Source organism: Grampus griseus, assembly GCF_964374135.1.
Source record: "Grampus griseus genome assembly, chromosome: 14".
Classification (NCBI taxonomy): Eukaryota; Metazoa; Chordata; class Mammalia; order Artiodactyla; family Delphinidae; genus Grampus; species Grampus griseus.
The window spans coordinates 4,560,920-4,577,636 of NC_139008.1; the positions used below are offsets into that span (position 1 = coordinate 4,560,920).

A 16,717-nucleotide genomic window follows, 5' to 3' on the forward strand; every position below is an offset into this window, starting at 1 on the left:
TGAAGAACAATGAGTTGCACTTGGCGTTAATCCCACACAGGTCCCCGGGGTTGATCAATCCTAGTCTCTGGGTCTGAGCTCCATCCCATGAGTGCAGTGCAGTGCAGTGCAGCGGGTCTCACACTTGGGAGGGTCCCGGAATCGCAGGGCTGGCTAGTGAACCTGCGGAAGCCAGTGTGGCTTCAGGGACCCGTCCTGCATTGCTTCGTGGCTCCCCACACGGTCCTCACGGGCACCGGAAGCCCAGAACCTGCAGCCAAGCGCAGCGGCTCTCACGTCTGCTGTCTACTGGGATCTCCTGGGGAGCTTTTAAAACTCAGAAGCCCAGGCCAGACCCCACATGAATGAAGTCAGAATCTGTGGCGATGGGACCCCAGCTCAGGAGCCCCCCACGGTTCCAGCGCACAGATGATCCAGGCAACCACTGGTGTCCTGTTCTTGACCCCCCTGGCTCCCAAACTGCTGCATTTTAGACTCACCTGGGAGGTGTAAAAGTCACACCCCATCCCACTGAGATCAGAACGTTCAGGATCTTGTTTTCATGTCCGCAGTGAATCTGGTACCCAGCAAAGCGCAGGAGCCCGTGAGCCCTGTGCTGCCCTGTCACTGCGTGGTGATGACAGAAAGCGGATGGGGTTTAAAGGAGGTGATTTTCCACAGAAGGCTCGTGACTGCTCTGTGGGCTCTTTCAAGGAGCGCCCCACAAGGTCATCAGTAGAAGTCCCTCTCCTGCGGAAACCAGGGCAGTGAAGTCGGCAGTCTGTCCTCTCCTGCTGGCTCCACATGCACGACCGTTCACCACGCACAGGTGGCCGTCCCCGTGGTGTCACACCAGCTGGAGGACAGCACACCATGCTGTCCTCCTTAAAGATGAGGAAATGGGGTCGAAGAGAACTTCAGACATTTGCTTGGGGTCCCACGGCAGGAATGGGGTGGAGCAGAGTTCCTGAGGCAGGTCTGCCTAACCCAGACCCTCTCGCTGCTCCTCCAGGAGCCTCTGCAGATGCGAAGGCAGGAGCCTAGGGTTACCGCTGGACCCGCGGTCGGTGCTGATGCAAGTGGGTGCTTACGGCGCCCAGAGCCTGTCACCCGCTGCTTGCACTGACCCAGAGTGGAGGCTCTGGTCTTGCCCGCTGAGATGGCTCTATCCCCTGCCCCCGAGGGTAAAAGGGGCTTGGCTTTAGAGAGCCTTTCATCACTGAGAATCAGAAGTCACACTGTCTACTGAGAACGAGCAGAGGTGGGGATCAGTGCACCCCTCCGCGCTGTGCTCGGAAGCGCGTGTGTTACACGCTGCGGGCTGGCCCGGCCGTGTCCGCAGACACCTGTGCTAATGCTCATTCCTCTCTCCCAGGTGTACGAGCTCCCCTTCTTAGTGGCCCTGGACCACAGGAAGGAGTCGGTGGTGGTGGCTGTGAGGGGAACCATGTCTCTCCAGGTACGGAGCCTGGCACGCTGGCCCAGGGGGCTGGGGGCGGGGAGTCAGCAGCTCAGACGCCAGGAGACCCAGCTTTCCTGGAACTGAGGGCAAACCTTCGTAAGCGATAGCATCAGACACAGGGAAACACCGGGTGTGGAAAACAGGGAGGCGAGTCCAGGGCTGTCAAATGTTCCCTTTGAAAAAGCAGAGAAAGCCATTTCCTTTTAACCAAGAAATACTGGAAACTTAGACGCTGGCTGGGCTGGGCTCCCCTATTCCCGGGCGGGTGCCCACTGGATTCCCTGGGCCCCCAACCCAGGTGACCCTCCCCTTGAATTTTCTGCACCCAAAGCCAGAAAGAACAGTAGGTTAAGTCATGCAGTCCAAAGTCAGCCCACTCTTAGGTACCCCCCACCCCACCTCCCCAGTTCCTGTTGGGGGCCTCAGCCGGCCCGACGTGCCTGCCCCTGGCTCCCCTGGCCGCTGCTCCCCTGGCCGCTGCTCCCCCGGTGCCGTGGGAACGAGCACTGCCCGGCCCCACCCAGCGGCCCCCTCCCGTCCTGCTCGGTCTCTGCCCCACGAAGACACCTGGCGACATTCTTCTCTCCTGTGTTGTGCTTTTTGGTCTCTTCTTGGCTGTTCCTCAGTCTCATTTCCTAGTTCTCTCTTTTCTCCTGACCCAGGAAATGAAACGAGACTCCACCCTCTTCTGCTTCCCCCCGCCCCCCGCCAACCTTGCCCCTGCCTCGCCAGGAGCTATCTGGGTCTGCCCGGGCCCCCGCTCCTGGGTCTCCTCTCCCGTCGGCACCGCCCACCCCAGTAACCATGCGGCGCCCCCTTGCCCACCAAGAAGCCGCAGAGCTGAAGTCGTCTCTGGCTCTCTCCTCGCTTCCTGCCCAGTCTGTCGCGTGTGGTCCTGCCCGGCCCCTCTCTGGCCCGTCTCCTCCAGTCCCAGCACCGCAGCCCTGGTTCTGGTCCCAGGCCTCTCTTTCCTGGGCCAGCGACAGGTCCTCTACCTCGGTCCCTGTCTGTCGTCTCGCGTCTTCCCAGTCTGTCCTTTGTACTGTCCAGAGGACTCTTTCTAGAACATAGTCAGACCTGCCACTGCTCGCAAACCTCAGGCAGTTCCCACTGCGTTTTATACACGGTTCCTGGTTCTTGTTGAGGCTGTCGGCACTGTGGCGCACAGTTCCCAGCCCTGGCAGCGCCAGAGCCACCTTTAGGGCCCCTTCCCCCGCAGGTGGGCCTCCCCGGGTCCCAGGGACACACCAGCCTCCCAGGCTCTGCCCGCGGCCCCTCGATGCCTCCAGAGTCAAGTGCCCGTGAGCCCAGCCCACTGCCCTCTTCCCGTGCTCAGATGCCTCTGCCCTGGGTCCTGCTGCTCCCCTGGGTGAGGATGCCGGCCTCTGTTCTCTCCTCTGCTTCCTGAAAACCAGCTTTTCCATCAGGCTCTGGCTCAGGCCACCTCCTCCAGGAAGACCCCCGTGCCCTGCAGCGCTCACCCCTCCTCTGCTCTGTGTGACGTGTCTCTTACCCTCCCTTAGGTTTCAACCAGCCGTTGACTGGGCCCATGGAGGACGGGAACCATGCTTTGCTCAACACCCTGGCCCAGGGCTCTGTGCTTCGTGGGTGCTTAGATGCTGTGTGCAGGGAGTGGGGGCAGAGGGTGCGTCTTAGACGTGTCCCCTCCCCAGTCTTCATGTCTGATTGCGCCGTGGGTTCCTCAGGAGCTTCCTGGCCACCTGGCATCTCTCCCGAGTTCAGGCACCTGGGGTCCAATTCTCAACAGCCTGACCCGGGGGACTGTCCCACGCAGCCACCCTCATCTAGCCCAGCCCAGCTGACGGCCTCTTCCCACGCACTGTTTCCAGGACATCCTTACGGACCTGTCAGCGGAGAGCGAGCCGGTCGACCTCGAGTGTGAGGTGCAGGACTGCTGGGCACACAAGGTAGGAGCCGAGGCCGTGTGGTCTGGAATGTTCTGCCAAGGGGAACCTCGAAGGCGCTGGAGTATTTTCAGTTCGGGGTCTCCCGCGTTAACGCTGCTCTGCGCCAGGTGCTGTCCAGCACAACTTCTCACCACAGCCCTGAGAGGTTACTTTTGTGTTTTGTTGTTTGTTTTTTTCGGCGGTATGCGGGCCTCTCACTGTTGTGGCCTCTCCCGTTGCGGAGCACAGGCTCCAGACGCGCAGGCTCAGCGGCCATGGCTCACGGGCCCAGCCGCGGCATGTGGGATCTTCCCGGGCCGGGGCACGAACCCGTGTCCCCTGCATCGGCAGGTGGACTCTCAACCACTGCACCACCAGGGAAGCCCTCTTTTTTTTTTTTGAACGTAGCTGTTCTAGTGGCTGTGAAGTGGGTATCTCACTGTGGTTTTGATTCGCATTTTCCTGATGACTAACGAGGTTGTAGAGCTGAGTGTTTTAACATTTGAGGGAAAGTCTGGGATGATTCCTTCCCTAAAGGTTACAGCGGCTGCTTCTGGGGAGAAGGATGTCGGGGGCGGAGGGCAGTGGCCTTCCACTATTTTTATACACTTCGTGTGGTTTTTAACCAAAACATGCATTACTTCTGTAGTAATAGTTTTTTAAATAGAATGCTTAATTTTTTTTTTTAATTCTGTTTATTTATTCTTGGTGCCTGGACACGGACATGAACCCTGGGCCCTCAGATTAAAAGTCTGATGCTCTCCCAGCTGAGCTACCTAGGCTGGAATGCTTACTTTTTATAAAAGCACGTGTTATTGCCAGACTGCGGTGCTGCTAATTGAACCCCAGTGTCCTGTCTGGACAACTTTTTTTCCTTCCAGGTTTTTTTGTTATTGTTGTTTTGGGGGGTTTTGTTTTCTTCTGTGCCTGGACACTTCAGGGAAGAGCCAGCTTGGAGGCATTTGGCTTTTGTTCTGCCGCCACTTAGGAGCTTGACAGTCCTAGGAATGTGAACTTTTTTCCTTTATCCCTTAGCTGTCTTTTCACACCTCAATTCACCGACAAGTCCAGTTTAACTATTACTGGGTGTGCATAAAGAAAAACAAATAAGAAACTTAAAACTTCTTATAGAGATGCATCAACTAGCCAAGCACGGAATACCCTCAGAGCCCTGTGGGCTCAGCTGTGGCTCTGGTCTTAGAAGAATTTGGGCCGCAGACCAAGGCTTTGTGCCTCCAAGCTGCGACCCGCAGGCCTGGCCGGCTCTCAGCGGAGGCCTCCTCCAGCACCGTTTCGTTCAGTGACACAGCTCTTGCCCTCCCCCCCGGGAAGACAGCTGCTCAGGGCCTAAGGGCACGGACTGTTCTCTGCTCTTGGCCTCGGTACCGAGTTTTGGCTCTGATGCTGTCCACGATGGTTGGAGTTCAAAGCTGTGCAGCTGAAAACGGTCTTGGCGTTTCACCTGTAACACTTGTGCCAGGGAGACTCATAGCCGGCCGAGTTGTGGTCCAGATGCCGAGTGGCTCTGGCTGCCCAGAACCAGACACGCGGTAGGTGCCTAATAAATGTTGGCGGAAGTCGACAGCATCGTGTGGTAGGAGGGGGAGGAAAGGGAGATCTGGTGGTTTGTCCAGAAGTGCCGTCAGACTGTGCACAGCGTGTTAACCCTTCAGACCTCCTGGTTTCTCACATACGAGGCCAGGTTCCGCGTTCTGCTCACAGGGTTATAGAGCTACTGAATCAGGAATTTGCAGCAGCTTCAGAGAGGAGCAAAACAGCCTCCCATCTTATGTGGAATTTCTCCCACTTCATTCTGTTGGAGGTTAGGCTGCCGGGGCCGGTGGCCAGGCCCGTCCTGTGTTGTCATGCAGGAAGCACTCCGAAAATGCTTTTGGTTGACAGGGTTTTCTCTCCTCGATGGGAACTACTTAATTTTCAAAAAGTCTGTTTCGTGAGATAGCTGTATTTGTTAGGAAGTTTTACATTCTATTTTTGGAAATGAAACCAAAGCCTGACCTTCCTAGAACTCATTTCCGATGGTTTTAGTTCTGCTTTTGCAGGAACAGTGGCTGCTTAGTCACTGTCACTGATTCAGAACTCTACATTTTAACATACTTGTAAAAGCCCAGCCATTTATAATCTAAATGTGACGGACCATGGGGACTTGGCTAAAGTAAATTGTGGGACGTCCACGCAGCACAATGCTTTGCAGCTGAAGAAGCCTTAGAAATGTCCATTGATGTGGAAAGATGTTCCTGACGTCACCTATTCGCTCATGGAAATATTTTTTGAGCCCCTGCTTCTTGCCAAGCTGTGTGCCAGGTGCCAGGAATACAGCGGTGAGCGGTAGATGTGCCCGCTGATCCCAGGATGCCTTTCCTGTCTGGGGGGACAGAGTCACCGATAGGAGACCCCGTGTAGACCTGCCCTGACAGTCACCAGCCACCTCTGTGTCTGCACTTTCAGGGGATTTCTCAAGCTGCCAGATACGTTTACCGACGACTCATCAACGACGGGATTTTGAGCCAGGCGTTCAGCGTTGCACCTGTGAGATTTTAATTCTTCTTTTCTTTCGTTTTCTCTGCCATTAGCTATTTGTTTTCTTAACCTTTACTCATTCTGCATTTGCCCCCTAGGAATACCGGCTGGTCATCGTGGGGCACAGCCTGGGGGCAGGCGCCGCAGCCCTGTTGACCATCATGCTCAGAAGCCCATACCCACGAGTCAGGTGTTACGCCTTTTCCCCGCCCAGGGGGCTGCTGAGGTACTTCTTTGTTTCCTTTCCTGTAAGGAGGTGCTACTCACAAGTCATATGGTCAGAACTGGTCTCTTATCTGCAAGTTAGTTAACAATTTCTCATCCTCAGGAGAAGTTTGTTTCAAAGCCCTGTTTGGTTGAAAAAAGACTGGATAGCTTTTCATAGGTCTCTCTAACCATAGCTTTGATTTGACTTTTTTTAAACCGAGGTATAATTATATTAGTTTCAGATGTACAACGTAACGATTCGATATTTGTATATGCTGTGAAATGATCGCAATAAGTCTAGTTAACAGAGAGTTACAGAATCATTTTTCCTTGTGAGAACTTTTAAGATTTACTTTCCTAGCAGCTTTCACATACGCAGTCGCCATGCTGTACGTTACATCCCAATAACTTATTGATTTTATAACTGGAAGCTTGTACCTTTGGACTCCTTTCTCCCATTTCACTGCCTCCCCTCCCACCCCCCGCCTCTGGCAGCCCCGTCTGTTCTCTGTATCTGTGAGCTTGGTTTGTTTTTTCAGTTTTCACATATAAGTGAGATCACATGGTATTTGCCTTTCTGTCTCTTATTTCACTTAGCGTAATGCTCTTAAGGTCCATCGAGGTTGTTGTCCATCCACAAATGGCAAGATTTCGTTACCTTTTATGGCTGAATAATATTCCATCACACACACACACACACACACACACACGTCTTTGTCCATTCATCCGTTAGCGGACACTTAGGTTTTTTCCATGTCTTGGCTATTGTAAATAATGCTGCAGTGAACATGGGGGTGCAGGTATCTTTCAAGTCAGCGTCTTCATCTTCTTTGGATAAATACCTACAAGTGGAATTGCTGGATCATCATATGGTAGTTCTATTTTTAATTTTTTGAGGAACCTCCATACTGTTTTTTTTTTTCATACTGTTCTTTTGTAGTGGCTGCACCAGTTTACATCCCCACCAGCAATGCACAAGCATTCCCTTTCCTCCACATCTGGCCAGTGCTTGTTATTTCGTTTATCTTTTTAGGATAATAGCCATTCTGACAGGTGCGAGGTACCATCTCAAGCTTTGCATTTTCATTTGATTTGCATTTCCCTGATGATTAGTAATGTTGAGCATCTTTTCACGTTACCTGTTGGCCATCTGTGTGTCTTCTTTGGAAAAATGTCTACTTAGATCGTCTGCCCTTTTCTTTTGGACACGCGACATGTGGGATCCTAGTTCCCGGACCAGGGCTTGAACCCTGCAGGGGTCACGCCCCCTGCAGTGGAAGCTCGGCGTTTCAACCACTGGACCGCCAGGGAAGTCCCCGTCAGATTGTCTTATTGCTATTGAGTTATATGAATTCTTTATGTATTTTGGTTTTAACCTCTACCAGGTATATGATTTGCAAATACTTTCTTCCATTCAGTAAGTCGCCTTTTCGTTTTGTCAATGGTTTCCTTTGCTCTGCAAAAGCTTTTTAGTTGGATGTAGTCCCATTTGATTAGGCTTTTGTTGCCTTTGTTTTTGGTGTCAAATCCAAAAAATCATCACCAAGACCAATGTCAAGGAGCTTACTGCCTATGTCTTCTTCTAGGTGTATTCTGATTTCAGGTCTTACATTTAAATGTCTTTAACCCATTTTGAATTAACTTTTGTGTATGGTGAGATAGTGGTCCAGTTTTCCCAACATCATTTATCGAAGAGACTGTCTTCTCCCCACTGTGTATTCTCAGCTCCCTTCTTAATTAATTCACCGTAAGTGCATGGGCTTATTTCTGGGCTCCCTGTTCTGTTCCATTGATCTGTGTGTCTGTATTTATACTAATCATCATACTGTTCTGATTACTTTAGCTTTGTATTATATTATGAAATCAAGGATCACGATATCTCCAGCTTTGTTTTTCTTTCTCAAGATTGCTTAGGGCTGTTTGGGGTCTCTTGTGCTTCCAAATGAATTTTAGTGTTGTTTGTTCTATTTCTTGAGAAATGCCATTGGAATTTTGATTAGGATTACATTGAATCTGTAGATTTCTTTGGGTAATATGGACATTTTAGTAATAATTCTTTTAATTGATAAGCACAGAATACCTTTTCATTTATTTGTGTCTTCTTCAGTTTCTTTCATCAGTGGCTTCTAGTTTTCACTGTGCAGGTCTTTCACCTCTTTGGTTAAATTTATTCCTAGGTACTTTATTCTTTTTTTTTTTCAATATTTATTTGTTTGCATTGGGTCTGAGTTGTGGCACACTGCATCTTCGTTGTGGTGCTTGGGCTTCTCTCTAGTTGTGGTGCATGGGCTCTAGAGCACGGGCTTCTCTCTAGTTGTGGTGCATGGGCTCTAGAGCACACGGGCTCAGTAGTTGCGGTGCGGGCTTAGTTGCCCTGCGGCATGTGGGATCTTAGTTCCCTGACCAGGGATCAACTCGCGTCCCCTGCATTGGAAAGCAGATTCTTAACCACAGGACCACCAGCGAAGTCCTATTCTTTTTGATGTAATTATAAATGGGATTGTTTTCTTAACTTCTCTTTCTGATAGTTTATTATTAGTATATAGAAACGCAACAGTTTCTGTATATTAATTTTGTATCCTGCAACTTCACTGAACTTGGTTACTAATTCATTTTTTGAGTTTGAAAATTATTTTTCTTTTCTGATTCAACATACTTAATCCTGTATAATCTCTGGCCTGATGATAGAAGAAATCTGTATGACCATTAAAAAAAATTAAAAATGAAAGGGGTAAAAATTAAATTTGTATCCATCGTAGAATTTTTGAAAAATATAAATAAGTGGAGAGATCAGGATCTACCCAGAAGTCATCACTGTAACTATTCATGTTTGCTTTCTTCCAGCTCTTTGTGTGTGGATATGTGTTTTTCTAATACTCTGTATACATTATATCCTTAACTATTCTTTGAGAACATGTTTTTAAATTAACTTAGTTTTCTATCATCTGGTTACACCACTTTTATTTATTCCCATACTGATATTTACATTCTTTTCATTTTTTCATTATTATAAATCTATCAATATCTTTATACATAAATGTGTACCTTTAAAATTTTTAAAAGCTCTTTTAATATTAAAACACATATTTATACATATAAGACACGAAAGTGACTTTTTAAAATAACTTTTTATTCAGTGAAACAAAGATAAAACATGTTTTTTAGAGTAATAAGCAAAAATCCATACAACTTGGATGCATTTTGCTGTGTGAAAGAAACGTGACACAAGAGACCTTACTGTGTGATTTCACTTATGACATTTAAAAAAAAATTTTTTTTAATAAGTTTATTTTATTTATTTATTTTTGGCTGTGTTGGGTCTTCGTTGCTGTGTGCGGGCTTTCTCTAGTTGTGGTGGCTTCTCTTGTTGCAGAGTGTGGCCTCTAGGTGCACGGGCTTCAGTTGTTGTGGCACGCGGGCTCAGTAGTTGTGGCTCATGGGCTTAGTTGCTCTGTGGCATGTGGGATCTTCCCGGAGCAGGGCTTGAACCTGTGTCCTCTGCACTGGCAGGTGGATTCTTAACCACTGCACCACCAGGGAAGTCCCTATATGACATTTTGGAAAAGACAAAACTATAACAACAAAAAGCAGATAGTGGTTGCCTGGGGTTGGGGATGGGGTATTGCAGAAGGACACAGGGAGCCGGGCGGGGGGCGGGGGGGGGGGGTGATGGAAATGCTCCACGTCTTGATTGAGCTGGTTGCTAAACAATTATAGACATTTGTCAAGTCATCAAATTGTACACTTACAATGGGTGTGATTTTACTGTTGTAAATTACACCTCAATAAAGCTGATTTAAAAATAGTCACATACCTCTGCACCCACCCAAGTGGAGAAATAAACGTTGCCAGTGCCTTAGAAGAGTCCCTGTGTGTCCTCTCCTTTCCTGTTCACAGGGAATCACTGTCCTGATCTTTGTGAAAATTCTTCCCTTGCCTTTTTTTTTTAATTAAAAAAAATTGTTTTTTAATTTTTGGCTGCACCATGTGGCCTTGCAGGATCTTAGCTCCCCAGCCAGGGATTGAGCCCATGCCCCCTGCAGTGAAGCGCAGAGTCCTAACCACTGGACCGCCAGGAAGTCCCTTCCCTTGCTTTAAAAATCAGTTTTACCACCTGTAGACATGTCTCTGCATAGTCTGGATTTGCATGATTTTGAAATTCAGAGAAAGGGAATTATACTTTTTTTGTTATTTTTTTTCCGCACATTGTTTGATGTCTGAAATGTTATTGTGTAAATTCTCGTTGTTTCATCACATATCACAAATTATCCGTTCTGCTGGTGACGGACATCGGGCTGTCACAGACGTGCTGGGTCATGGAGTGTGCACATGCTCGCGCTTTGCGTGTTGTGGCTGCACCCATTCACACCTTACCGGCAGCGTGCATACCCCTCCACATTCTAACACTTACTAGAGTCCAGTTTGAACCTTTTTGTCAATCTGACGGGCGCGCAGCGATGCGTCACTGTTTAATTTGCATTTCCGTGATGAAGCTGAGTCTCTTCATATTTGTATTGAATTTCCACTCTCATGAAGCTCCTTTTGCCCACGGTTCTATTGTATTGTCTTTTTTTTCTCACTGGTTTGTATATATATTCAGTATATCACTTCTTTGTTGGTTCTAAGTATGTGTTGTAAATATACTCACTCCTTGATGTGTCTGGGTCAAGTCTTTATCAGTTCTTAATTTTAACATTGACTAATTTGTCATTATTTTTGGCTGTGTTGGGTCTTCGTTGCTGCGTGCAGGCTATCTCTAGTTGCAGCGAGCGGGGGCTACTCTTCATTGCGGTGCGTGGGCTTCTCACTGCAGTGGCTTCTTGTTGTGGAGCACAGGCTTCAGTAGTTGTGGCACATGGGCTCAGTAGTTGTGGCTCACGGGCTCTAGAGTGCAGGCTCAGTAGTTGTGGCACACAGGCTTAGTTGTTCTGCGGCACGTGGGATCTTCCCAGACCAGGATCGAACCTGTGTCCCCTGCATTGGCCGGTGGATTCTTAACCACTGCACTACCAGGGAAGTCCCAGGTTTTCGTTTTAAGAAATCTTTCTGTCCCAAGGACATGGAGCTAGTCTCCTATCGTATCTTTTAAAAGCCTTTTAGTCTGACCTTTCACCTTTATCTAGGTCTTTAATCTATGTTTAATTCGGGGTTTTTTTTGTGTACAGCATGAGGTAGAGATTCCGTTTCATCTTCCCGCTCACACCTTGAGTGCTTTATCTCAGCACTGTTTACTAAAAGCCCATCCTTCCCCTACTGTGGGAGGCGTCTATGCTCACTTTTCCCCTGGCTTCGTCTGACTCTGCTGACGCCACACTGGGTTAAGTACCTTAGTTGCCTACCCAGTGCTGACATCTAGTAACGCAAACCCCCATGCCTTTTACTTTTTCAAGAGAATCTGGCCAGTGAGTTGCTCTACCTGGAATCTCTTATTTCTCTTCCCCTTTAGAGGGTGGAGAATAGAGTGGAGTTCTGTGAACACTGACCTCTTCCTAACTTGGTACAGTTACTTGCTTTCTCTTGGAAGCCTTCTGTGGGCAATATAATCACTTTATTTTTTTATTTCAGCAAATCCCTTTATGAATACTCTAAGACCTTCATCGTGTCACTTGTTCTGGGCAAGGACGTGATTCCCAGGTGAGTCTGCTGGCTGTCCTGTCTGGGCTTGGGCTGGCGGGAAAGGCAGTTCTAAGCCTCAGTCTGGTCTTTTGCTCAACAGGTTAAGTGTGACCAACTTGGAAGATCTGAAGAGGAGAATCTTGCGAGTGATTGCTCACTGCAACAAGCCCAAGGTAACGCGGGGGTGGGGGGTGCGGAAGAGGACCTGCAGGGGTTAGGGCCTCCCCACCAGGCTGTTTGTGGCCTCATAGCGCAGGGCACTGATGCTGCTAGAAGCTCTTCTACCCCCGGCACAGACTGTTGGCTGCTGTTCTGCAGAGGCCGCCTGAGAAGCAAATGGCTAAACCATGCGCAGGGAAGCTGCAACTAGAACATACTATACTAGAACCATCCCTGTTTGGTTAAGTGATTTGTTTTTTTGGTCATACTTAGTCCTGTCATGACTAACAGCGTTCTGATGGTTTTGGTCCCAAAGCTTAGAAAACAAGGCTGCCAGATACAGAGTTTAGAAGGCGCTGGTATTGCTGGGCTGTGGGATATTATAGTTGTTACAAATATAAATGCATTTTTATTTACCAGTAGAGAAAAATATCCATGATGTTTTGAAGAGTTTTTTTAAAAACGGAAGGATTAAAAATGCTTCTTAGAATGTAATCCAAGGCAGGGGTAGGTGACGAGGTATATATAGCTTTCACCAAAAAAATACACCAAAATGTGGTTTTATTTAGATAACGGGACTAGAGATGATTTTTCACTTAACATCTTTGTTTTGTGACGTTTTTTGTTGCTAATTAGAAAAAATTTTTTAATTTAAAGATAAACTTCCTCCTTATCAGCTACACTCCCCCAAATTAAAAAAAAAAAATTTGTATCTAATGTCTTTAAGGGTAAAGGGTTAAACTGGTTTACAGAATTGCCTAAAAAGAATTAAGGGTAATTTTTCCTCAAAATCTGCCTGAATTTGGTTTTTAAATAAATATTGCTTCAAGTGTGATGGCGTCACTGCCCCAGAGAAACCTGAGTTTGGGCCCCTGACCTCCACACTCCTAAGGTCCATGTTGAAAAACAAAGCAGCCAGGCTTCTAAGTGCTGTGGGGTTGCCGCCACCAGCTCACGGGTCGCAGGAGGTCTCCGGGGACCGTGAAAGCCTCACGGAGTCACACGCATGCCGTCTTCTCGGTCTCGCCCTCAGTACAAGATCCTGCTGCGCGCGTGCTGGTACGAGCTGTTTGGAGGGCACCCCGAGGACCTGCCGACGGAGCTGGATGGGGGCGACCTGACGCAGCCTCTCCTCGGGGAGCGGAGCCTGCTGGCGCACGGGTCCCCGGCCTACAGCTTCTCCAGCGACTCCCCGCTCGAGTCCCCCACCAAGTACCCCCCTCTCTACCCTCCCGGCAGGATCATCCACCTGGAGGAAGTGGGCACTTCAGGGAGGTGAGTGCGGCGGGCCTGACGCGGTCAGTCACCCACCAGCGGTGAAGGGAGACTCACGGGGGTGAGACTTGAAGAGATGCTCGGCTTTTCCTCTTTCAGGTTTTCCTGCTATCCTGCTGCTCGGTATAGTGTGAAATGGTCACACGAATCGGAATTCAGCAAAATACTCATCGGCCCAAAGATGCTAACAGACCACATGCCCGACATCCTGATGAGAGCCCTGGACAGCGTGGTGTCCGACAGGGCCGCTTGTGTTTCCTGTCCGACCCAGGGAGGCTCCAGTGTGGAGGTCGCGTAACCAGGGCAACTGGGAGCTGCTCGGGCCGTGGACATCTGAGTGATTCCCACGATGCCAATGATCGGATTTCAGTGGTCTCCTAAATGACTGAGTAATTTGAGAAATACTTCTGACTACAATATTCACGCTATCAGGAGCCAGGAGAGCACTGAGGTGACGGCCCCCCCGAGACTGAGTGGGTGTCACGCCCTTTTCTGTAGGCCTGCTGATTCCCGGGAGTCCCACAGCCAGGTTTAAGGCCCTAACGATCTGTAGGCGCCCGCCCCTCAGGCCACCTTTTCAGTGACAGGGTCCTGCCTTACGAGTTGGCACACAGGTGTGCAGTGTATTCTGCAAACTGGACTTTCCCACCTGCACAAACTCAGTATCAGTTGCGAGGGTGCAGGCTGGGGTCTGTCACGGGTGGCACTAAGCGAGGGTCAGCCCTGAGCTCCGACTGGGAATCGGACGAAAGCAGATCGGGGAGGCGAGCAGAGACTGCAGCTCCTGGCCTCCGGGTGCCCTGTGCCCTGCTCACGCTGCTTGCTTCACCAGCCTCAGGGTGATGGCCCAGTTCTCGTGGGGTATTCGCAGAGGTCGGCCAGTGGATTCAGAGTGAGTTAGTTAAAAAAAAAAAAGCACTTACGTATCATGAGTGCCTGCACAGCCATGAACTCTTCCAGTGGGTGTTTCTGGGAAGGTCTATTTTACTGGGTAGTTTTACAACAGTCCTGTTTTAAACATCTTTTTTCTGTCCACTGTAAACAACAAAATGGAGTCTTAGGTTTTCCTGGCGCTCTGGCTAAAGACTGAAGGTTGCCCAGGCGTCTGACTGCACTCCACCCCCGATCCAAACCCTGTAAGATGAGAGTAATGGGATTCCTTTAGAAAGCATAGACCCACAGGACGGGGGGAAGAAGAGACAGGAACAATGAGATGGCCAGAGGTAAGCGGACTCCTGGGTGAAGTGGGGAAGGAAAGACAAGAATAAATCCGGTCTACAAACCAGATGCCCCAGGTACCTCGGACCCGGGCATGAAGCAGACAGCGGGGGACCAGCCGGAGTGACGGCTGGAAGAAATCTGGCTCCTCGCTTGCTTCAGGGTAGAGGGGGCGCTGGACACCAGCGCAGTAGAACAACTCCTCCCACTTGGCCCCCATAACCTTTAAGAAGGTGCTCCAAGGAAATCAGACCTCTAGGGATACCCGCCCCCTCAGGGCCTAGTAGCTGCCACAGCCATACCACCTTAGTTTTTGAAAACCCACAAAGGTCTCTGACTGAAATGCTGCGGTAACATCCAACTGCTACAAGTTTCGTTTCTAAACATAATTCCTGTACGTTCCTAGCGGCAGGAAGCAAAGCGATCCCAGCACCTTGAACCACACCGCCCTGGCGTGACCCACCTACGTGCTCAGTGTCCGGTCTGCTTTTTAGTTTTCAGTGTTCAAGCACGAGCCAGGGACTGCCAGACACTTGGGGAACAAAGGACCAAAAGAAACAGACACGGGAGAAGCTACATACAGCTTAGGAACAGAAAGAGTGCTGCAACCACAAAACTGATCCACAAGGCTGAAAAATAGTATTTAGGGAAAAAAGAACTCCTGGACATGAAAAGTATAAAAAATGAAATCAAAACCAGCTGGGAAAGGGATACCTGAATAATGGGAAACAAGCTTCCAGACGAACAAGCCCACCAAGCACAGGGTACGGGAGACAAAGATCCACCCAGGACACGAAGACGCAGGGCAGACCCCGTAAGACGTGGAGATGAACGTACCGCCCCCTGCAGTGCAAACAGCCAAGACGACGGGGAGATCTGCCTTCAAGAAGCCGAAGAGAAGTTATTTCCAGCCTGGAATTTCAGACCCAGCCAAAAAGTATCAGGTTCGAATGAAGTTATTTTCAAAGATACAAGTGCTCAAAAACATAGGTGACCCACATACTTCTCAGGAAACTCTTGGAGAATCTGTCCATCAAGGTGAGAAAGTAAATTAGAAAACAAGGAGTTAATATGTAGAAAATAAAAGATCAACACGTAAGAGAAGTGGTGGTCAGAGGGCTCTGTGCCTTTAGGGAAATGAAAACTGGTGAAACACATGCTACATCCGAATGTCCTGAGATTCAGACAACAGATGGAAAAGTCAGTTAAGTTAATCAAATACACAGAAAACAAAGCAAATAAACTAGTACTCCAGAAGAAACCAAAGTTGTGCAGGAAAGGCAGATTCTGTTACTACATGGCTCAGCCCTGAGCATTTACGTGGCAGTGGTAATGCAGACACTGAATATCAGCGCCAACCCAAACGACTGTACTGAAGGGGTGGGAAAGGTGTGTTGAGGCTGGGGTCACGGCTGGTTAAGAGCTACTGCATCCCCACCGGGGAGGGGACGTCGTCAGTGGTGGCTGGAACTGAAACTCCAGCGGAGCACCCAGCTCAGCCTGAGCCCCGGGGAGGGGAGGGGCTGACAGCTCAATCGGTCACCAATGGCCAGTGACTGAACTGAAGCCTCCAGAAAATTCGAAGGGACCTGGTTTGGACAGCTTCCGGGTTGGGGAACACATGGAGATGTGGGGAGAGCCGTGCACCCAGGGAAGCGCCCAGCCCTTCCTCCATACCTTGCCCTCTACATCTCTTCCGTCTGGCTGTTCCCGAGTTACATCCTTTTATGATAAACCAGTCATCTGGTAAGTAAAAGAGAAAAAAGCAAGCACATGCTTTAGACATGTGAAGACAAGTACGAAGAATTACCTAAGAGAACTCAAATGGGCGCCTCTGGGGAGGGTGCGAAGGGGGGAAGACTGCTGTTTTTGTAGCAAATCTTTAGATTTGGTCGTAAAACTGCATTGTTTATCTTTGGTTAAAAAAAAAAAAACTCTTCCAAGCAATAAAAAGGAGGATTTTAAAAACTGCTTCTAACATGAACTGTTGATAGTGTAAGTTTAGGCTCCAGAAAGGATCTTAAAGTCATATCGTCAGTCTCCACCTTACCAGGCTGCCAGTTCGGGTTCCAACATGTGCATCTTCAGCCCAGAGCTCTGGTCCGACATGCTGACACACGTCCCCGTGTGGACATCACGAGTCTCACCAACATTCGCCAGGTCTCAAACCGAACGTCACTCAACGCCCCCTCTTTGTTTGCTGGCTCCTCCGTCTTCTCCCCGTAGAGAGACTGCTCCCTGTCCCCCCACCACGAAAACATGCATTGGAAATGAACATCCAACGACCCAGGGTTTTACAGGGAGGCAAACAAACACATACCCCAGCAGGTGGTTCCCCAAGCTCTCAAGAACTCCA

General features: G+C 49.3%; 1 protein-coding gene across 2 annotated transcripts in view; it reads left to right on the forward strand.

Annotated features, from left to right (window-relative positions):
• The window catches only part of DAGLB (diacylglycerol lipase beta), a 30,620-nt gene extending 14,228 nt beyond the window's left edge, over positions 1–16,392 (forward strand). For both annotated transcript variants that reach the window (XM_082670662.1, XM_082670663.1), the window contains 8 exons: positions 1,355–1,438; positions 3,292–3,369; positions 5,815–5,895; positions 5,985–6,112; positions 11,659–11,727; positions 11,810–11,882; positions 12,902–13,143; positions 13,243–16,392. In XM_082670662.1, coding sequence (XP_082526788.1) covers positions 1,355–1,438; positions 3,292–3,369; positions 5,815–5,895; positions 5,985–6,112; positions 11,659–11,727; positions 11,810–11,882; positions 12,902–13,143; positions 13,243–13,441 — 954 coding nt within the window. In that variant the 3' untranslated portion in view covers positions 13,442–16,392. The remainder of the gene's footprint in view (positions 1–1,354; positions 1,439–3,291; positions 3,370–5,814; positions 5,896–5,984; positions 6,113–11,658; positions 11,728–11,809; positions 11,883–12,901; positions 13,144–13,242) is intronic.
• Positions 16,393–16,717: the final 325 nt, after the last annotated feature.